Here is a 24,513-nt window from a genome sequence, read left to right on the forward strand (position 1 = left end):
GGCCATTTTAGAGATTTTCATCCTTCCTCGATGAGGCGCCTCCGTAGCCAGGTGGGAAAGAGCATCAGTGCGTAGCACACGCTTCTTGATTAGACCGGGGTTCGAGCCCGTGACCACCAAATACGGAGGATGCGGAAAGGTCAGGGAATGACCACCGCATATCCCGGCGCAATATGGCCTTAGTTGCTAATGCTCCTAAAAACCAAATAACTAACCTTCCTCGATGAATAACTGGGCACTATCAATGTAGGACTTAACTACGTTATGAAATATTTCCGCTATAGGAGAGACTCTAAAAAATATTCAAAACTGAAATAAATTATAGCAAAGGCTCTAAACGTACCCATATTCATTTGTGTACTAAAGGTGTACTAAATGTGGCATTAACTAGTTCTGTGCAATGATTTGCATATTGGGCGAACAACTTCAGGATGATGATAACGCAGAGTTCACCAGACACGAACTCTCTACATTGCTCTCCATGGGATCACTGAGCGAGCCTGTGTCTGCCAGAAAACTGGTGTTGTTATTTGATTTTGTGCCATGACCTAAGGCCATGAGGTATCAGAATAGTTATAAATTCAATGTGATCTTTAGTAGACTTATCTGTTTTTTGGATGGAAAACCCGAATTTCTGGGAATGTGAAACTTTGCCGCCCTCTCCCTAGACCGACTAACTCGAGCACTGTGTGAAAACGGCCATAAAATTTCCTCCTGTCTAAACAGGACCGAAACCTAGGCCTTTTCTTCACGTTGTCAGATAATAATCAGAACCACCGCACTACCACGATGGCACATGTGGCGCATTTGTACTATAAACAGTGTTAAATAATTTCTAATGCCAAGTATATCAGTCAGGTTTTATACGCTACTCCATTATCTATATAATATCAGTGTAAATACACCATAGATAACTCTTAAACGAAAAAACTACGATAGTAGTGTAAAAAGGCATCGTTTTATCTGTATCTCATATTGTGCACCTCCTTCACAACGAGTTGCCTTGTATTGCACTACCTCAAATAAGTAACGCGTCTCTAAAAGAGAAAGCCATTGTTACTTATTCTCAGTGAGCACTACCGCCCACACTGCGTTTCAAGGCTTTGTTGGCTTCTCATCGGTGGGTGGGCAGGTACCCTGGTATTGCAGACATGACAATCCACTTGTGAAGATAAACCCACAGTATGAGAGATGCTATTTATTAGCCCATACGTGCGAGCATGCGACGCATGGTCATGCCAGATATCGTTCCGGGTCGGCCCATGTTGTATTGGGTAGTGAACTCTTCAACAATGCTGCGCCTGTACGAGTCGTCGGACTCGGCGCTCACCTCTAACATCAACCATTCTCAGACCTTTGCAGTTTTGCCGTCGGGTCATTGTTTGACCATTTTGACGCCAGTCCAGGTACACTTTAACTACGGCGGCTTTCGAACACCCCACCAGTTCAGCCGTTTGGGAAATCGAGGCATCAGCTCGTCGAGCACCCACAATCTGTCCTTTATCAAAGTCCGATAAATCCTTCCTTTTACCCATCACGCTCGGAATTTTACTGCCTACTGAACCATTGACACCTTATCTATGCTACGTAGGTCGACTAACTCGGCATTCTCGTACCTCACGTGGTCAACGGGTCGCATTCAGTTTTCATAGAGGTGGTCATAATTCAATGATCACTAAGTGTATAAAAACATTGAAACGTTACCTTAATATATTGTGATTTAGTTAATAGCTAAATAAACTATCTTAATATTCACATGATATAAAATTTATATATAAATAAAATAAATTTATTTTAAGTTAAGCGCTTCTGGGATAATCCTCTTATATTTATACACACGAGGTGTAGCTATAAATTTCTCAGACTTTGTTCATAAAAGAATATGAAGTGTTTTAGGTATGTTTTCAGCAAACTTAGGCTGTATTGAACCGTATAAAATATGTTTGTGAATTTCGTGTGGCTTGTGGTCGATTTGCTATTTTCTGGACGAAAAACCTCAATTTCTGGAGGCAAAAAATCATACTGTCCTCATCTGAGGCATACTAACTTAGTTACGTTGTGAAAAGGTCCATAAAATTTCCTCGCATTGTCAACGGGATTAGAACTCAGGTCTTTTCCATCCGGTGTGGAAGTCGGTGCTAATACCAACTGTGCTACCTACGAAGGTTGTGTTTAAGACTGAGTGGAGAAATATTGATTAAGATGAATGATGTTGAAGGGCCGCCCACAAGCAAGTTCGCCGGTTCAGTAGAACAGGGCCAGCACTTAAATGGTCTAAATCAGAGGTTTATAACCTGGAGTTCGCGAGCACCCTTGTGCTCTTTAAAAAATAAATTTTGCTCGCGACCTGTCCTAAAATGGATGCTCACGAGCACTTTTCACCCGACGTCTCAAATTCTACGAAATAGCTTAGGATTGTATAATAATGTCGTAGAATTTAATAGTCTACTGTGGACACAGAACTCGACTTCAACAAAAAAGTTGCTTCGTCCTATCTTTTTTTTTTTTTTTTGGTAGTTATTGGCGCATCGTCTTCTGTGGCCATAGTGCACCTCCCAAGGTTTTTTAGGCGGGATTCGAACCCGCGACCTTTGGATTGCCAGGCAGGCGCTTTACCCACCCGGCTTCGTCCTATCAAAAACCTCTGTAAATGCGCCTACTAATTAAGCCTAATAATAGGCTCATAATAATAGAAAATGTAATTTTCTGTAAGAGATACTCTCCAACCTTCTTGGAAAGAAAACTAAAATGGCTTTATAAGTTGTTTTTCCTCCACTGCATTCATGACGTATGAATTACTTGATACACGTAACTTGATAGTTAAAACGCACTGTTGTAGATGTTTCTCTTGGAAATATTCAATTTAGTAAGAAAAATTTTACAAAATACCTTGTATCATTATTGCCTTAGTGTCGCTAAAGACCGAGGACACTGCCTCATGCAATTCTCAATTTCTGGTTTTAACAGGTTAGAACAGATTTACGCTCAGTTGCCGTGCTGCAATAGGTACCGTTTGTGTATAGTGCTGACTTCAAAGGTGATGAAAGTGTTATAGTAAGAAATCTTTTGATTTTGTGTGCAAATACTGAAATGTATTTTCGTTTAACAGATTTAACTAAAGTTACTAAACTCTTTTAAAATGGATACGTTTTTAAAAAGAAACCGAAACGAACATGATGAGGGAAAAAAAATGGCGCATCAACACTACCTTCTCAGTCATCCGATTTAGACCTACACGTTCCAAATGCAAAGAAAAAAAAAAGGATGCATTTCAGCCTTCTTGGTAATATGATTTGGTAATAGATAATAGTAGTAGAACTGGTGAAATTTGCTTATTAAGTCAGGCGTGTTTGGCTGACTATCGGAAGTCAAATTGTGAAAGACATTACCAAACATGCCATAGGAATTTTCATGAAGCTTTTCCCAAATGTAATGATATTAGAAAAGCTTGCTATTTTCTTCAAGAAGAAAAAAATAAACTTGAAAGAGAAAAAAAAAATTAAATTTAGGTGAAGATATAGGGTGGCCAAAAAATAACTTTACAACTTATAACGGCTGCCATTTTGGTTTGGTTCGAACGTGACAGTGAATATTTGACCATCAAGTAGTGTAGACATGGCAGATTTGTTATGGAGCACTTAAAGATTCAACAACACGTTCTTATTATTAAAACGTACTACGAAAATCAGTCGTCAGTAATGGTGACTCTCAGAAAATTGCATCCAATTCTTGGCAGAAACAATACGCCTTCAGTTTCACAATTACTCGTTTAGTGGCTAATTTCGAGGAAAGCAGTGTTGTGGCAGGTAGACCAGGGTCAGGCCGCATTAGAAGTGCAAGCTCAGTGGAGAATATCGAAATCGTGCGTGAAAATTTAGTTGAAGAACCAGGAGCGCATTAAGGTCGGTTGAGGCCCCAGGCGCAGAAGAAAATATTGGGCCCCATTAAAAAAAAATAGAGAGACAGGGAAAATAAAAATACATGTTAACATTTTTTTAAATAAATAAAAAATATTATGTACTATTAATGTTTTATTTCCAATAAAATTTGAATATAATATATATATAATATAATTAATAATAGCATAATAATAATCACAAAGTTTTGAACTAATAGTTGAACATATTATTATAGTTGAACTAATAATATGTTCAACTAATTTGTTGGGGTTTTGCTTGGACCCTTCAGAAGTCGGGGCCTGGTGCGCCGGCCATTAAATCGTTAAATCCGCCTCTGTGAAGAACAGACAATGTTCCAAACAAATTGGAATTTTGTGGTTGTCTCTGCAGAATATTCTCAAAAATGATTTGCATATGTATCCATATAAGATACAGTTGATTCAAGAACAGCCGACCGGGCTAGCCGGGTGGGTAAAGTACCTGCCTGGCAACCCAAAGGTCGTGGTTTCGAATCCCGCTTCGGGCTTGGATCAAAGTACTGCAAAAACCTTGGGAGGTGCATGGCCACACCAAAAAAAAAAAAAAGATTCAAGAACTTCAACCATGAATGCTGTCGCAACTACAGTAATTCAATTATACTTGTTGCTAATGAGAATCCGAATTTTTATGAGAAAAATCATAATGATCGATGAAGCCCATTTCGACCTCAGTGGTTATGTTAACAAACAAAATAGCCACTATTGGACCACTGAAAATCCACAAGTGATTCATCAGCAACCATTACGTCCTCGCAGAGCGACAGTGTGCAGGAGCGGATTAAGTTCGGTTGAGGCCCCGGGCGCAGAAGAAAATATTGGGCCCCTTAAAATAAAGAGAGAGAGAGAGAGAGAGACAGGGAAAATAAAAATACATGTTAACAATTTTTTTAAATAAATAAAAAATATTATGTACTATTAATGTTTTATTTCCAATAAAATTTGAATATAATATATGTATAATATAATTAATAATAGCATAATAATAATCACAAAGTTTTGAACTAATATGTTCCACTAATTTGTTGGGGTTTTGTGTGGGCCCTTCAGAAGTCGGGGCCCAGGGCACGGGCCCGGTGCACCCGCCGTTAAATCTGCCTCTGACAGTGTGGTGTGTAATTTGATCAGGAGGTGTTATTGGACCTTATTTCTTCGAAGACACTGCAGGTAACTGTGAAGTTGGAAATCCTGTCCTAAAGGCAGCTGCTCTTTCGGTTGATTCTCATGAGGTATTCTTTCTAATCTGTTAATAATGACCCTTGTGAACAACTTGTAGATGTGGGATAACAAGCTAATTGGTCTATAATTTCTGATTTATCTCCTTTCTTATGCATTAAAACTATGATTGCATTATTCCACTGCTTAGGCGTCACACCTTTTCTAATGCACTTTGTGAAGAGCCTTGCCAGTTTTTGTGTTATGTCTCCTCCTCCGAATTTTAACAACTGTACAGTAACTTTATCTTCCTCTGGGGCTTTCTGATTCTTCATTTTCTTTAAAGCATGTTCTACCTCATCAGGAAGAATATCAGATATGTCGTATGTGTTGCTAATTTGCGATCCAACTTCCCCACTGCTGGCATGATTCCCTCAATCCTTGTATAATTCTCTATAGTAGTCTTCTGCTATTTGAATTATGCCTTCTCTGCTGTTTATAAGTACACCATCACTATTCTTGAGTTTTAGTATCATTTGTCTTAGTGTATTACTGCCCATGGCTGCTGATTTAAGTCCTTTGTTTTCCCTTAACACTTGTTCTACTTTTCTTGTGTTAAATCTTCTTAGGTCCTCTGTGAGTCTCTTTCTAATGGCTTTGCATAACTCAGTATACTCAATTTTCTCCTTGTCAGTGTTTATCTTGCTCTTCATTTGTCACCTTCGGTACATCATAACAAGTGTTTCTTGACTAATCTTTTCTTCTTTGGATTTCTTTTTTCCCTGTAGGTTTCTTGGGCTTTATCACTTTCAGAAAGTTGTATTATTCCTCGTCAATATCTTGGTCCTGAGCAGTCTGCAGAAGCTCAAACTTAAGTTCTCGAACTTAAGTGTTCTTAAGTTCCAGTACATACTGCTTTTTCTCCTCTTCTGTTATCTCAAAGACCTTTGTATTATTTACTTGAGTCAGTTTTTTCCTTTCCTTTCCTACCTCTATATCAAATGTACACCTTACCATTCTGTGATCACTTCCAACATTTACCTTATTCAGGATGGTAACAGCATTAGCATTAGTAGAGGCATATGATGCAAGAAAGCAAGCTTATTCAGCATCAGCCAAAAAAAAAAAAAAAAAAACACACCATTCCCATTTCACCCCTCTGTTCGTTCGAAATACCTGTCCAGTTGAGCCTTAAATTTGTTTTTTAGGCTATCAACTTCAACAACAAGTGACGGAAGTCGGTTCCACCAACCAACCACCCACTGGCCCAAGGCAAATTTCCGCACATCTATCCGACATCCGTCCTTCCTCAATTTGAATTTATGCCCTCTGAGGTGATTATTTTGAGCAAGATGAAGAATCCCATTGGCATTGAGAATGCTCAAACCATTCAAAGCCTTATACACCTCTATCAGATCACCTCGCCGGTGCCTAGTCTCCAGACTCTGTAATTTGCAAAACTCGAGCCTTTCTTCGTAAGAGCAACCCTTTGTTCCATTCACTAATCTTGTTGCCTTTCTCTGTACCCGTTCCAGCAGCTCTACATCCTTCTTGAAATAAGGCCTCCAGACCTGTATACAGTACTCAAGATGTGGCCTAACCATTGCCTTATACAAGGGAATAATCACCTCCTTATCCCTGCTAGAAAAATTCCTGTATATCCTTGACAAGACACCATGAGCTACTCTTGCAGCTCGTCTGCACTGCTCAGAGAACTTCATATCTGCCTGCACAGTTACCCCCAGGTCCTTTTCATTCTCCACCACTGTCAGTGTAGTACCGCAGAGTTGATGTGTTGCTCTGGGGTTACTGTTTCCTATATGTAGTACTTTACATTTGTCAATGTTAAACTTCATTTGCCACCTCTCAGCCCATCTGTTCAACCTTTCCAGATCCTGTTGCAGCAGCATAGCATCACTAGTGTCCTTAACAACCCTGCCAACCTTTGTATCATCTGCAAACTTGGACATTAAACTTGATATCCCATCATCAATATCATTCATAAACACCGAAAACAACAACGGACCCAACACTGAACCCTGAGGAACTCCACTAATAACATTAGTCCACGTTGAGCAGTGTCCATTGATTACCACTCTCTGTCTTCTGCCACTCAACCATCCCCTTATCCATGCAGCAATTTGCCTCCAATGCCAAACTGCTCCAATTTGTGCAGCAGTCTTCCATGTGCAAAAGTATCAAAAGCCTTTCTAAGATCCAAATATATAATATCAAAGTTATTCCCTGCATCCAGTTCTTTTGTGACTACATCATAGTATCCAATCAAATTGATCAGGCAAGACCTGCCCTTAACAAAACCATGCTGTGTCTGAGCTATAACTGAATTCTTGTCTAGATGATCCTGCAGTGCTTCTTTAACCAGTGCCTCCATTAATTTACCTGGAACAGAAGTTAAACTAACAGGTGTATAATTACTTGTGTCAGCCTTTGATCCTCCTTTGTGAATTGGGGTCACATTTGCACATCTCCAGTCTATGGGTACCTCCCCTGAGTCCAAAGAAGCTCTCATAATTATGGCTAGGGGTTTGCTTACTTCCTTTGCTGCCTCCTTTAATATAACTGGATAGATCCCATCCCCCCCAGGTGCCTTTTTTATGTTTATCCTCAACAATCTCTCCTCCACTTTCCTCTCAGTTATTACAAAATCATCCAGCTCACTGCCAATGTTTACTTTACCTACATCATTCTCCTTCCTGAATAACTCCTCATGCGTGAATGTAGATGCAAAATACTCGTTTAGATTGTTAGCCACCTGAGCAGGATCCTCAACTGTTGAACCATTAATATCCAGTGGACCAATCTGATTCATCCCTTTCCTTCTTGAGTTTAAATAGGTAAAGAACTCTTTTCTGTTTTTCTTTGCATCCTTTGCCAAGGATTTTTCGTAGTCTGCCTTTGCCTGCCTAATCTCCTTTGTGAATTGGTTACAGACCAACTTATATCTATCATAGGCTTCCATGTCACCGATTAATTTGTATGTATCCCATGCATTTTTCTTCTCTGCCACGTCTCATTAGTTCATCTGACAACCATTTAGGCCTAAACCTTGAACAATATTTCTTAGTTGGTATGTAAAGCCTGGTAGCCTCCAAGATTAATTCCTTGAATGCTTCCCATTTTGAGTTTGCTGTTGATAACATCATCAGTTGGTCCCACTGTATAGAATTTAAATACTGTCTCAGACCATCATAGTCGCCTTTACGAAAACAAAAACCCTTCCCTTTACCTCTGATGGTAGTTACCTCCTTGAGTAAATCCCACTTCAACACACTGTGATCACTGCCACCTAGTGGTTCATTTATCTGCAGATTCTTAATACATATAGAATCACTACTGATAATCAGATCAAGAGTATTGCTCCCTCTTGTTGCCTCACGAACATGCTGATGTAGAAAACAATCATCCAATAAATCCACAAGAGCCTTGCTAGCGTGCGAGTGACCAATCCACAAATTCCAGTCAATATCTGGGAAATTAAAATCCCCCATTATAAGACTCTCTCTGATTTACTGGCCCACTCTATTTCCCTGTACAATATCTTATTATACTCATCAGAGTCATTAGGCCTATAGCACACTCCTACTCTCAATTTTGATTTCCCTATGCTTATGTCACACCAAACTGACTCGTCACTGCCCTGTCCATCGATGTCGACTGGCTTCACTTCCTTGAACTTTGTGTTTCTTAACTAATAGCATAACCCCTCCTCCTCCTCCTCTCCTGTCCTGTCTATCCTTTCTATACACTTTGTATTCCCCAAATTCCAGTTCCACATTCCTTATATCTGTGTGACACCATGTCTCTGATATCCCAACAATATCTGCCTTTGATGTTTTGAGCAATACCTCAAATTCATCAAATTTATTTACCAAACTCCTAGCATTGGTGTACACGCAGGTATACATGCACCTGTTTCTATTCTTAGCTACCCTAACACAACCCATGTGTTTACTTGTACCGCAATGACTCCCAGCAATCTCTGAAATATCCTGCATCTTGTTTTTCAGGCTTCTGCTCATTTCAATAGAAGCAGTGCAAGAATCACTTCCACCTCTGACAGTGGCTACTGTTAATCTGTTAGTCCTTGTATCCCCCCCTAACTAGCAGTTTTCCGACCCACCTAACACTGCCTCGACAGCATCAGCAAAAATTCTTGCACCCTTTCTATTTAAGTGTATCCCATCCCTGTAGAAGCAATCTCTCCTGTTGACAAGTACAGTCCAGGCTGAAAAAAATTCTACCCCTTGAGCCTTGCACAATCCCTCCAGGGCCGAATTGATCGACAAGGCTCTCATCATATACTCCTTCCTGTCGTGTCTGGGCAGAATTGCAGACACTTTCAAATTCAACCCTAATTCACGGCTTTTTTTCAACAGTGACCTGTACTTGCTAAGTAATTCCACTGGTCTCCTACTCTTAATATCAATAGTGCCAACATGTACAACTATATCACCTTTTGTGCCCTTAAAAGATGATATCCGCTCTACAACGTCATCAACCTTTGCCCCTGGCAGACATACCTTGGTCCTATTCCACCCATCCTTTTTACAAAGCATGTTCCCCGTTTCCCTGACAATAGAGTCACCAACAACTACTAGTTCCTGTGGGACCACCGCATTCTGCCTAGGGGGCTGCCTCTGTGTTGCCTGATGACCAAGTGCAAGCTCTGGCGTTGATGTGGGCAGCTGAGAGCTTGATGGGCCCCTCAATTTATTTCCTTCGAGGGCATCCACCCTGTCCTTCAAGCTCTCATAAAGGCCCATAACAACGCTGAGTTGTCGCCTGATTTCCTTGCACTCCTTACATCGTGCACACACAAAGACATCCCCCTTGGCAGTATCATGTCCCGTACCCGACTGCACCGCAAACATCAAGCAAACAGTGCATTTTAAAAGACTGTGATTCAGAGGGCAACTGCCCCCCCTCAGTTCTCCCCTGAACCACAGCACTCCCATTAGCTTTAGCCTTTTGCTTTGCTGCCCTGGTCTGAGTCATGATTCCTATTTATTCAATAAAATTTCAAAACAAAATTAATTCCTTAAGTTATATCCCAAAACAGTTATAACGCTATATTTATTTTTTTGGTATCTAGTGTTTTCTACGAGTTCCCTTTATACTACTTCCGTATCACATGTACCACTATAGTTATGTATTAATTATTTGTTATGACCAAGTCATTATATATAGTTAAAAGTACAATTTAATTGACAATAAAGTTTATCAAGATTAATAGATTTACTGATTAATTGATTGACAATATTATATTATGCACTATACTACACTAAGCTTATGCTATCGTGTAAAAATGGCGGGAATTCACGAACGGTACTTCTACGGACTCGTAAGTATTGATTAGCTTCCAAATCTCGCTATCCCAATTTAGAATAAACTTAGGATCCTGACTAGGTCTATAATCTACTGTTATCTCAAAGACCTTTGTATTATTTACTTGAGTCAGTTTTTTCCTTTCCTTTCCTACCTCTATATCAAGTGTACACCTTACCATTCTGTAATCACTTCCAACATTTACCTTATTCAGGATGGTAACATCATTCACAATATATCTTCTGTTAATGAGGATGAAGTTGATTTAATTAGTTGTTAATCCTTTTGGACTCTTCCATGTCCACTTTCTGTTCACCCTTTTCTTGAAAAAAGTGTTCACTACTGACAATCCTTGGGATTCTGCAAATTCCACGAGTCTTTCACCTCTTTGATTTCTTTCACCAATTCCAAAATTTCCTATAGTTCCCCTTTCTGCGCTGTTTTGTCTTTTACCAGCCTTAGCATTGAAGTCCCCCATAATAATAGTGTAGTGGGTTTTCTGCTCATCTAGAAGACTCAATTTCGGTGTGCATTTCTTCAACCTCTTCATCATCATGGCTCGAAGTTGGTGCATAAATTATTATTAACTTTAGCTTGTACCTCTTAGAAATCTTGAGTATTATTCTTTACACCCTTTGTGATGTAATTTTGAATTCCGAAATGTTTTTTAAATCTTTATGGACCAGAAACCCAACACACCTTCACTACTTTCACTGTTTCCATCGGTGTACAGCAGATTTCCGCTTGATAAACTTAAGTGATTCATTCCTTCTTCTTGTTAGTTTCCTACTTTCTTAGTCTGTGTTACCCTCCCAAGCTAGCAGTTTTCTGACCCACCTAACACTGCCTCGATAGCATCAGTAAATATTCTTGCACCCTTTCTATTTAAGTGTATCCCATTCCTGTAGAAGCAGTCTCTCCTGTCAACAAAAAATTCTGCCCCTTGAGCCTTGCACAATCTCTCCAGGGCTGAATTGATCAACAAGGCTCTCATCATATACTCCCTTCTTGTATGCGTAATGCGGCAAAAAAAAAATGAAGAAATGCATTTTTAATCTTTAAGCATGAAAATTTATATTTTAATATGTATGTTTGCACGTATTGTAAGTAGAAAAATCTTGCTCGCTTAAAGCAAAAATTAAGATACCCCTGCTCTAAATAATAATAACATCCACGTCTTTTACACATTTTTATCAACGATTCTACTGCCATCTTACCCACATTATCATCACTCTAAGAATGCTTGTGCCATCGACTTGAAAATTGCTAGAAGTAGAGCACACACTTCATTCTCAATGTGTATGTTTCGTTTGATGTCGAACATAGGACGTTATTTCAAAATGTAATATTTATGTTATACTCATTTTCAAAATATCTGTATTGTTTGTGTGATTATTGGTTCCTATTATTATTTTATTCATGTTCCTATTTTTATAATATGACTGCAATTGTTAAACAATATTGTTGATTAATGTATTAAATACTATCCATATTTTAAATTTTTGCTCAAAATAATATAAAATTATTGAATTATTTCTTAGTTACTGTAAAATTTGAAAAAAAATTAAAAAATCCCTATTACAAAAACACCCTGTATAAGTTTTGCACAGGATCCCAGGTCTGCAAGTAATTCTAGAACATGGTTCCCAAATTTTGAAGCCTGCCCTGTGCTCTTTGAACCATTCCTCTTGCTCAGACAAAACGCTTGAGGGGTTAATACTAAAAAAAAAAAAAAAAATGTCACACTAGGGCCACCTTGGAATAAACTTTTCATCTGCCCAAGTGTATTCAGTGATTGTGTTTGTTATCTGGTCAATTTGCCAGTTTGCCAGACGAAAAACCTGAGTTTCTGGGGAAAAAACTATTTGCTACCTATGCCTGATACCGACTAACTATGCCAGAGTGAAAAAAGCTCATAAAAGATCTTCCTGTCATTGACTGGATTCGAACCAGGGCTTTTCCACCTGGTGTGACAAGGATGGTGACATTGCCACAGTGTTATCACGCAGACTGAGGGGGTTATAGTTGAAGGAGGACATTACGTGGTGGTTTTTAATGAAATCTAGATTTCTATAATGACCACTCTTATACCAAGTAATTTAGTTAATAGCTAAATAAACTATCTTAATATTCACAGGTATAAGAGTGGTCATTATAGAAAACTTGGAGTATAAATTTAAATTGAGAGTTGCAGGACAGATGTCGGAAATTTGCCTTCAGGTTAGTTGATTGCTGGAACAAACTTCCATCTTGTGCTGTGGAAATAGGTAATTTGAATAAATTTAAGGAAGAACTAGATAAATTATTAGTAGGGTAGGATAGCTGATGTGGGTACGTTTTCTTTTTACTGATGCTTTATAAGCTTGCTTTCTAACATCATTTGCCACTACAAATACTAAGTATCACTTTGCGATTGCTATACATTTTATTTATGAACCCGAAAGTGAATTTAATTTAATTTTAAATTTAAGTTAAATCTATTTTAATTTAAAGCGAAAACTAATTCCTCCGATGTGAATAGCAACAGATGGAAGTTGTAATATTAAGTATAAAAATTTATATAAAATTTGAGATATCACCAAATAGCGTACTTACAAATGCTCTTTCATTTATGTGTATAATTAACTGTTGTGGTAATCCTGTACTTCAGCATCGCACTGTTGCAGGATATCAGTGTTGGAGAATTCAGCTCTGAATTCTGACTGAACACTGATTTCCAACTTTTTCTGACTCAGCATGTGTTTTGCTCACTCTATTTTCCCTCTTCTGCATTGTAAATTTGCATTCAGTAATTCAGAAAGAATTTAAAAAATTAATTCTTTCAGTCACAAGAACATTCTTGTGAAGACATCGAAGGAGCGGTAAGAAAATACCTCGAAATGATTGACTCCATTATGCACATATTTTCAATTCGGAAATAAACATAATGCCAACTTAAGTTTTGAACTTTTTTCTTCAAACAATACAGTTTACCTAAGCGTCATGCTGCTCAAGGAATACTTTAATTTGATTTGTTGCATGCTCATACAAGTGTGCATCTGTGTGTATTTCATGATAAATTTAAACCTTAAAATTTTACTTCTTTATATGCGGCAATGGCAGAATTTTAAAATTAACAACATTGACTATAATTAAATACCTTTTACTTTCTTAGTGAAAATATGACAAACCCACATGGGGGTATCCTGTTCGATACTCCCATGTAGGTTTGTCATATTTTCACTAAGCTCTGAATAGCAAGTTTAAGTTCCCTAAATACAGGCGGACAAACATAAAGCGTAAATTCCCAGGATAAATGATACGCATGTTCATTCAGAATAACAGATATTATTATTATTAGCCATATGGTGCAAGGAAGCCTGAGGCTTATGCTGTATCAGCAAAAGAAAAAAGAAATTCGTGTGTGTGTGTGTGTGTGTGTGTGTGTGTGTGTGTGTGTGTGTGTGTGTGTGTGTGTGTGTGTGTGTGTGACCTATCTTGGGTTTGCCAAGCCCATATTCACCAGATGTGAGCCCCTGGGGATATGAATCACAAGCTCCGACACTGTCACACCACGGTACTGAAGTAAAGGATTACTAGTTTCTTCAAATAATGAATGTTTTTTTTTTTTTTTAATTTATGCATTTTTTTAAAATTTATGAATCTTTTAAACTTTATTATAGATTCTGAATAAATATATCCCAACAGGAGTTTTAGGATATGATAAGGAGGGATTTCCTGTACAAATGTTTATACCTTCACAGGCAGATATTACAGGTAAAAAAAAAAAAAAAATCATAAGTCTAGGTAGCACTATTTTTCAGCCTGTGTTCTGCTGAATTGGGCTTTCCATAATTTTTGCATGCATAGAATTTTATATTCGGTATGAATGTTTTTCAAGATATCAAAATATTCCAGTTGGAAAAATGGTTCAGTGGCTGGGAAAGGTTGAAAAGTTGTGTAGTCCAACCTATGTTCACTGAAATTTGTTCATTTCTGAAATTTTTAAAGAAATTTTTTTTATTTTATTTTCAAGCTTATGTTGATTTACATAGAGAAAAACAGTTTATCTGTAATATATGCATGGAAATGGGACAGCATATTTGATTAAACAATGCACGATTATCATTTGTTCAATTGTCGATACCCAATTACACAGTAGGATTGGTGGTATAGAAGTTGATCATCACAAAGGCAACTTAGGCCAAAATGTGCCAATTCCAGTGTTTGGATAGATGCTGGAAATTTGCTTTATTTGAAATTAGAAATATTCATATAGTCTGGTTTGTTTGAGATAGGTGAAGAGCTCATCCAGATTAGCATTGTTTCCCAACAGGTGGGTTAGTGATAAGGATTGTTGCATTTGTGTCAGAGAGTAGAAGGTAGTATTTCTGATGTGAAATAAAATGAACAGTCTAAGAGGTTATGTTGAACTGTCATTTGTGATAAACATATGCATGCATATAGGAAGGACATTGCCCATGAGCAGAACAGGTGGAGAGTGGCAAGGATTTCAGTAAAACTAGTTGAATTCAATTACTAAAGTTTGTCGAGTGTGCTATCACCTTTCTGTGATTAAAGTGTTGGTATTTAACTGTATAATAGATATATATATACTGATAGAAAATCATTAAGATATTGATCAGATCAAAAAACCATAACCGTTCATGAATTGGGGGAAAAAAAAAAAAGTTAATCTTTGGTATACAGTTACATCGGTTGTGCTGAGCCATGACTGCCAAGTGTAGCTTGGCAGTCACTGCTCCTGATTTTAATTCATCCTGAATACAACTATTCAGGAGGGATTAAAAAAAACAACAACGTTAATTGGGTTTTTTTTTTTTTTTTTTTTTCTTGAGTCCCTCCCAAATAGTCATATATACATACCTAATGCTTTCTTTTTTTCTTGGTAAAAAGGTAAACTGCAACCATTATCAACCCACTGCAGAATGGAAGCCTCCCCAACAATTGATGGTGAGGGAAATGGACGATAATCTGCCACGCTGGTCTAATGCAGGTTGGCAGATTGACTGTATTTATCAGTCAGGGGCTTGAATCACGATCTACTCGAAGAGCGTGTGCTACTGCACTCCCGCTCCTGACCACTCGGCTTCGGAGGCCTCTTTTTTTTTTTTTTTTTTTCTTGAGTCCCTCCCAAATAGTCATATATACTAACCTAACCTTTTTTTTTTTTTTTTCTTTTATACTAGACTCATTTGCGATAATTAGTAGCCTAGCAAACATATTCCAATGCAAAGAAGCAGTGTGTTTAGTAGGCTGTTAATGAGAACATTGTAAGAACACTGGAGAAAGAATTTCTTCAAGAAGCTTTCTTGAATGGAATGGTACCCAACGTATTCTCACTTCACTCTCTTCTCAGGGAAACAAATTTCAAGCCATCACTCTCTCCTCTACCATAATCTTACATGCCAGTGATGAAACTACTAAATTGCCAGGTCCAACACAATGGGTGTGGAGGAACAAAGGCTGGTTTGGTATGGGTAATAAAGGTCATGTGGGGCCTCAGCAGTCTTGTGGGGAGGCAGAATATATAGTTTTGCCACTGTGACATGACTATGAACTGCTGTTTTGGAGCTGTGGACTTCACTATCACCAGGGCAAACACTCTTATTCCGCAGAATCGCAATTGGATTGTGATTTGGTGATGACTGAGCAGGCCAGTATAGTATGCTACCATTACCTTCACTTTCGTGGAATTATTCCCAAGTGACCAGTGACATGGCACATTATTGTGCTGGAAGTATACTGTTACACATTTGATAAACCATGAGCATGTAGAATACACCTGATTGGCAACAATGCACAAGTAGGCTGTGACATTTGAATATTGATACATTGGTATCAATGGATCTAACGTATTTTTGTGGCATATTATTATTATTTTTATTATCCATATGGTGCAAGGAAGCCTGAGGCTTATTATTATTATTAACCATATAGTCCAAGGAAGCCTGAGGCTTATTATTATTATTAACCATATAGTGCAAGGAAGCCTGAGGCTTCCTTGTGCTATATGGTTAATAATAACTATATGGTTAACAATAATAATAATAAAAAAAAAAAATTTCCAAGTTACCCTGAGAGAGAGAGAGAGAGAGAGAGAGAGAGAGAGAGGAATCGCCAAGAAAGAGAAGAATGATGATATCAGGCTCAGGATCCTGGGTGTGCCAAGCCCATACTCACCAGATGTAAGCCCCTGGCTTATGTGCACCAGCCAAAAAAAAAATTTGAGTGAGAGAGAGAGAGAAAAGTAGGATAGAATCACGAAAAAAGAGAGGAACGAAGATATTCAGCTGAGGACCCTGGGTGTGCCAAGCCCACACTCACCAGATTGTTGTTGTTATTTGGTTTTTAGCAGCATTAGGAACCCCAGGGGCTCACATCTGGTGAGTATGGGCATGGCACACCCAGGGTCCTGAGCTGGATATCATCATTCTTCTCTTTCTTGGTGATTCCCTTCTACTTCTCTCTCTCTCTTAGGGTAACTCAGGAATTTTTTTTTTTTTTTTTTTTTTGGCTAGTGCAGCATAAGCCTCAGGCTTCCTTGCACCATATAAATACTACTACTAATAATAATAATAAGGTCATATTTCTCCGGGGATATGCAGTGGTCATTCCCTGACTTTTCTGCATCCTCCGTATTTGATGGTCATGGGCTCAAATCCCGGTCTAATCAAGAAGCATGTGCTACGCACTGCTGCTCCTGCCCACCTGGCTACGGAGGCACCCACTCACCAGATGTGTGAGCCCCTGGGATTATGTTAGGTCCCATACAATAACATTTTCACAACCTCAAGTTGTGGTGAAACAACACCGTATGATGGGTCCATCGATTTATGCTATCACATGTTACTGTCATTGGCATGCAACATCTGGAACCAGGATTTTTGACTACCTTTTTAAACTTCTTAAAGGTTGGGCTAAGATTTTCTAAAATTTGGTTACATTCTTAAGCCATTTTATGCCATTATGTATTATCTGTTCAAGTATGTGTTCACTGGCCAATTTGCATGTTTGTGTGTTGAAAAAACATGGAATAACTCAATGGGGAACCCTCCAAGATCATCTTACTGTACGATCAGTTGAAGAGGACCTTAGAAATTCCTCAAGTGATAGAGATGGGAACTGAACCCACACCTCTCCAAATGAGTGAAAATTGGCAAAACTACTACACTGGAATGTAAGGTCACAAAAATTTATGCTAATGGTCAGTGATAGCAAAATTTAATTGTTAGAAAAGCATTGGTTTGCAGCTAAGTCTGTAGTTGAAACTGTATCACTTTGTTCTAGCAAGTGTTGGTGAAACAGCTGTGAGGAAATAGTCTATTGAAAAAGCCAAAGTTGTTGATGTTATTATTATCTCTGAATTTGGATTATTATTGAAGAACATAAATGAAAATTACCTTTTTACAGCTCATTTTCCCAATATCACAAAAGATTTATTCTTCATCCAGATATTCACAGTCTTTTCTTCTTCTTTTGATCAATAAACTTTTCATTAAATTAAAGATCTCTTCTTGAAAGCAAGCTTCTTTTATCTTTTAGGTATTGTAAAGTCTGTGAATCTCCAGGATATGTTGAATCGATTTACTATGTATTATGAAGAAGCTCTACTACGCACAAAAGAACAGTCTGCCAAGGTAATATCATTAGCATTAGCATTAGTATGATGCAAGAAAGCAAGTTTATGCAGCATCAAGCCAAAAAAAAAAAAAAAAACAACCCACGCTCCCATTTCACCTCTCCCTTCGTTCCAAGTACCTGTCCAGCTCAGCCTTGAATTTATTTAGGCTATCAATTTCCACAACAAAGGATGGAAGTCTGTTCCACCAACCAACCACCTGCTAGCTATACGCAAACTTCCGCACATCTATCCTACATCTGGCTTTCCTCAATTTGAATTTATGCCCTCTCAAATGATCAAATGATTGTTCTGAGCAAGAGGAACAACTCCATCAGCATTGAGCATGCTCAAACCATTCAAGGCTTTATACACCTCAAACAGATCACCTTGCAGGTGCCTAATCTCCAGACATTGTAATTTGCAAAATTTAAGCCTTTCTTCATAAGAGCAACCCTTTGTTCCATTCACTAATCTTGTTGCCCTTCTCTGTACTCGTTCCAACAGCTCTACATTCTTCTTAAAACAAGGCCTCCAGACCTGTATACAGTACTCAAGGTGTGGCCTGACCATTGCCTTATTTAAGGGGATAATCACCTCCTTATCCCTGCTAGAAAAATTCCTGTATAACATTGACAAGACACTGAGCTACTCTTGCAGACCGCCTGCAATGCTCAGAAAATTTCATATCTGCCTGCACAATTACACCCAGGTCCTTTTCGTTCTCTACCACTGTCAGTGTAGTACCACAGAGTTGATATGTCACTCTGGGGTTGCTGCTTCCCATATGTAGTACTTTACATTTGTCAATGTTAAACTTCATTTGCCACCTCCCAGCTCATCTGCTCAACGTTTCTAGGTCCTGTTGCAGCAGTGTACTGTCATTAGTGTCCTTAACAACCCTGCCAACCTTCGTATCATCTGCAAAATTGGACATTATGCTTAATATACCATCATCAATATCATTTATAAATACAGAAAAAACAAATGGACCCAATACTGAACCCTGAGGGACTCCACTAATAACATTAGTCCACGATGAGCAGTGTCCATTGATTACCACTCTGTCTTCTCCCACTCAACCATCCCTTTATCCATAGCAGCAATTTGCCTCCAATGCCACACTGCTCCAATTTGTGCAGCAGTCTTCCATGTGCAACAGTATCAAAACACTTTCTAAGATCCAATTCTATGATATCAGAGTTATTCCCTACATCCAGTTCTTTTGTGACCACATCATAGTATCCAATCATATTGGTCAGGCAAGACTTTCCCTTAACAAAACCATGCTGTGTCCGAGCTATAACTGAAGTCTTGTCTAGATGATTCTGCAGTGCTTCTTTAACCAGTGCTTCCATTAATTTTCCTGGAACAGAAGTTAAACTAACAGGTCTATAATTACTTGTGTTGCCCTTTGTGAATTGGGGTCATATTTGTACATCTCCAGTCCATGGGTACCTCCCCTGAGTCCAAAGAAGCTCTCATAATTATGGCTAAGGGTTTGCTTACTTACTGTTCTGCCTCCTTTAATATAACTGGATAGATCCCTTCCACCCCGGGTGCCTTTTTTATGTTTATCTTCAACAATTTCTCCTCCACTTTCCTCTCAGTTATTACAAAATCATCCAGATCACCGCCAGAATTTAACTCACCTCTGGCATTCCCCTCTCTGAATAACTCCTCATGGGTGAATGTAGATGTAAAATACTCATTTAGTTTGTTAGCCACCTGAGCAGGATCATCAACAGTTAAACCATCAATATCCAGTGGACCAATCTGATTCATCCCTTTCCTTCTAGAGTTTACATAGGTAAAGAACTCTTTGTTTGTTTTCTTTGCATCCTCTTCCAAGGATTTCTCATAATCTGCCTTTGCCTGCCTAATCTCCTTTGTGACTTGGTTACAGATCAGCTTATATCTATCATAGGCTTCCAAGTCACCCGTTAATTTATATGTATCCTATGCATTTTTCTTCTCTGCCACATGTCTTATTAGTTCATCTGACATCCATTTAGGCCTAAACCTTGAACAATATTTCTTAGTTGGTATGTAAAGCCTGGTAGCTTCCAAGATAAATTCTTTTAATGTTTCCCATTTTGAATTTGCTGTTGGTAACATCATCAGTTGGTCCCACCGTATAGAATTTAAATACTGTCTCAGACCACCGTAGTCACCTTTACGAAAGCAAAAACCCTTCCCTTTACCCCTAATGGTAGTTACCTCTTTGAGTATATCTCACTTCAGCACACTGTGATCATTGCCACCTAGTGGTTCCTTTACCTGCAGATTCTTAATGCATGAAGAATCACTACTGATAATCAGATCAAGAGTATTACTCCCTCTAGTTGCCACCCGAACATGCTGATGTAGAAAACAATCATTCAATAAATCCACAAAAGCCTTGCTAGTGTGTGAGTGACCAACCTACAAATTCCAGTCAATATCTGGGAAATGAAAATCCCCCATTATAAGACTCACTGATTTACTGGCCCACTCTATTTCCCTGTACAGTTCCTTATTATACTCAGAGTCATTAGGCCTATAACACACTCCTACTCTCAATTTTGATCTCCCAATGCTTATATCACACCAAACTGACTCGACACTGCACTGTCCAGTGATGTTGACTGACTTCACTTCCTTGGATTTGATGTGTTTCTTAACTAATAGCATAACCCCTCCTCCCTTCCTATCTTGTATATCCTTCCTGTATATCCTTCCTCTACACATTGTACTCCCCAAATTCCAGTTCTGCATTCCTTATATCTGTGTGACATCATGTCTCTGATATCCCAACAATATCTGCCTTTGATGTTCTTAGCAATACTTCAAATTTATTAAATTTATTTACCAAACTCCTAGCATTGGTGTACATGCAAGTATACATGCACCTGTTCCTATTCTTAGCTACTCCAACACAACCCATGTGTTTACTTGTACTGCAGTGACTCCCAGCAGTCTCTGAAATAACCTGCATCTTGTTTTCCAGGCTGCTGCTGCTGCTCATTCCAATAGAAGCAGTGCAAGAATCACTTTCATCTCTGTCAGTGGTTACTGTTAATCTATTAGTCCTTGTATCCCCCAAGCTAGCAGTTTTCCAACCCACCTAACACTGCCTCGATAGCATTAGCAAATATTCTTGCACCCTTTCTATTTAAGTGTATCCCATCCCTGTAGAAGCAGTCTCTCCTGTTAACTAGTATAGACCAGGCTGAAAAAATTCTACTGCTTGAGCCTTGCACAATCTTTCCAGGGCCGAATTGATCAACAAGGCTCTCATCATATACTCCCTCCTATCATGTCTGGGCAGAACTAAAGACACTTTCAAATTCAACCCTAATTCACGGCTTTTTTTCGCCGACCGGGCTGGCCGGGTGGGTAAAGTGCCTGCCTGGCAACCCAAAGGTTGCGGGTTCCATTTCCGCCTCGGGCTTGGATCAAAGTACTGCAAAAACCTTGGGAGGTGCATTATGGCCACAGAAGCGTATGCGCCAACAACTACCAAAAAAAAAAAAAATTGCTTTTTTTCAACAGTGATCTGTACTTGTTAAGTAATTCTGCCAGTCTCCTACTATTAATATCATTAGTGTCAACGTGTACAACAATATTATCCTTTGTGCCCTTAAAAGATGATATCTGCTCTACAACGTCATCAACCTTTGCCCCTGGCAGACATACCCTGGTCCTGTTCCACCTATCATCGAGAGAAGATAGATTGAACAGGACCATAGAGACAACATATGATCACCATACTTGAAAGATGCGTCACCAGTACGAGACCGTGTGATCTGCTCAAAGTTATCCAGAATCACCAGTAGTTTCGGACCGAATCCTGATTGGTCTTGGTCTAATAAAAGTGCTCGTCCCCGAAGGTCGGAGCTCTGCTGCATGTATTAGCTCTAGAATTACCACAGTTATCCAAGTAAAAAGGTACGATCTAAGGAACCATAACTGATTTAATGAGCCATTCAAGGTTTCACCTTGCTTAGGCATGTACTTAGACATGCATGGCTTAATCTTTGAGACAAGCATATGACTACTGGCAGGATCAACCAGGTAGCATTTGCAACAGGACCATAGACAAACCCTATCATCATAGAGACAACATATGATTTTTGAGAATTTACTAGCTGTAATCCCATAGGGTCAGCCGCCCAATAATCTTGCTAACTCACAAACAACTATTTCAGTATGCTGTAGGGAACTTATTTCATTTGATACTGTTATCTATGGCATTAATTATTGCAATTAGCAATTAGTTTATATATATTAGTGTTCTGTTTCTATATACAGCACAGAAAGAATATGATTTCTTTTTTAATATTTTACTGTTTTCTTTTAGGCATAGTTTTAGAGATGATAGTTAATATTAAAATAAAGTTAATATTAAAATGGCAGAAATACAACAAGAAAGAAAAGCTTATGCATCTATCATCAAAAATATTAAATAAACAAATAAAGAATAAATAAAAAGTCATTCTCCATAGTTTTATATGCCAAATATTAATCTAATCCTTTAATCCTCTATATGACTTCTAACTTTAGAAGAAGCTGCTAAGTTGCTCTAATAGTTGATTGCTTCTTGAGTAAAGTCAAATTTTCTTATATTCAATGTGAAATTGTCTTTCCTTAATTGTCTGACCCTTTGTTTGCCTCATAATGTAAATAGAAAGCATGTTTAATCAATCCTATTAGTTTTGAATACTTTATTCAGATCCCTGTGTAGTTATCTAGTTTCCATAGCTATAGCTCATAAAAGGAGTCTCTTCCTGTTAGAATACAAGGGGTGGTCAGTAAGTATTTACCCTCACTTCAGAAATATTTGAGTTAAGGATTTGAAACTTGGTTGGAAATTTCATCCTTCTCTGCATAGCTGCCTTCTAGAGCTATTCATCTTTCCCCATCTGCAGATAAGCACTTTTAGGCCTATTGAATAGAACTTTGAGCAGAAAACCAGGCTTCCACTTCATTAATTGATTGCTCATCAGTCTGAAATCTGCAGCCCCTAATGTTTTTTCATTTTAGGGGAAGAGGAAAAAGTCTGAAGATAAGAGTTCAGGAGAATATGGTGGGTGCTGCAAATTTTCAAACCACACCTGATTGCAAAGTCCACTGTGGAAGCTTGGTTTTTAGCAGCATTAGCAACTAAGGCCATATTGCTCCGGGATATGTGGTAGTCATTCCCTGACCTTTCCGCATCCTCCATATTTGGTGGTGACGGGCTCGAACCCCGGTTTAATCAAGAAGCGTGTGCTATGCACTACTGCTCCTTCCCACCTGGCTACGGAGTCGCCCACTATTGTGGAAGCACCCTAGTGAGCAAGAGCATGGTTGGCTAGGAGACAGACACCTTTGGATAACATTTGGACTCCTTTGGATAGCACATATGTGCATACACACATGCATATGTGCACATACACATGCATACACCTATGCACAAAGGAAAATTGGAAGCGCTGGGTATGATAAGATGTGTACATAATATGGTCCCCGAAAACTGGGACCATCTTATGTGCAATTGCAAAATCTACAGGGATATAAGAAGCACTCAGCACTCTCCTCACAAGGATCTTCCAAAACTGTCTTCCAAAAAACCTTTAAACTATCTTCCAAAAAACCTACTGCTATCCTTATGCAATAGTTTGCTTAATTTGTTTAATCAAGATTAAACTTCGATTGCCATTTCTCAACGTATCTACTTAACTTAACCTCAACATATCTGCTTAGCAGTAGTAGTGTATTGTCATTACTGCCATTAACAGCCCTGCAAAAACCATTGTACACACTTGGACATTAAGCTTGATATGCCTCCATCAATTTGTTTCATATGATATCAAAATTATTTTTTTTGCATCCAGTTCCTTTAATTTTATCTTTTTGTGCCTTTATATTGTAAGCCTTCCCAAAACCATACTGCTGATGAAGTCCAGATAAACTTACGCTGCAGCCTCTTTTTCTGAACCTCTAATTTTTGATGGATAGTAAGCACATCATTTTCTCTTTCCAAGTTATCCAGCCCCAACATCTGTATGCAGTGTCCTAATTTTTTTTTCATTAAACTGTACTTATTTTACAATTGCAATTTAATGCTTTAAAACAGTTGATGACAGTTACCTAATAAAACATAAATGACTGAAACTATTACAAATCATGTTTACCAGTGAGACCGGTGTGACGTCACTGCAGTCATCCATTACAGGCTGCTCCACCCTTTCTCTATCACATTCATTAGGCTTTCTTAGCATCACCAACCAGTCATTTGCAGTCCAACAGATCACACTACCCTCACCTTCACTAGCCAGCAAGTGATTTGATGGGTTGCAAATGACTGGCTGGGGATGCAAATGATTCTTCAATTATTACAATGGCATGAGGCCCCAAGTGCCAAGCGATTTATAGTGCGATTTTATAGTATTTCTTCTCTAGGGCGAGTACTAGCTTTTTTCATAAACCCTCC

General features: G+C 38.5%; 1 protein-coding gene across 1 annotated transcript in view; it reads left to right on the forward strand.

Annotated features, from left to right (window-relative positions):
* The window catches only part of LOC150081803 (SEC14-like protein 2), a 141,595-nt gene that overhangs the window by 54,006 nt on the left and 63,076 nt on the right, over window positions 1–24,513 (forward strand). Inside the window, exons 6-7 of the mRNA XM_090379691.1 lie at window positions 14,098–14,191; window positions 17,981–18,075. Coding sequence (XP_090235817.1) covers window positions 14,098–14,191; window positions 17,981–18,075 — 189 coding nt within the window. The remainder of the gene's footprint in view (window positions 1–14,097; window positions 14,192–17,980; window positions 18,076–24,513) is intronic.

This window comes from Mastigoproctus giganteus, chromosome 8 (genome assembly GCF_048544385.1).
Source record: "Mastigoproctus giganteus isolate SK-2022 chromosome 8, ASM4854438v1, whole genome shotgun sequence".
In the NCBI taxonomy this organism is placed as follows: Eukaryota; Metazoa; Arthropoda; class Arachnida; order Uropygi; family Thelyphonidae; genus Mastigoproctus; species Mastigoproctus giganteus.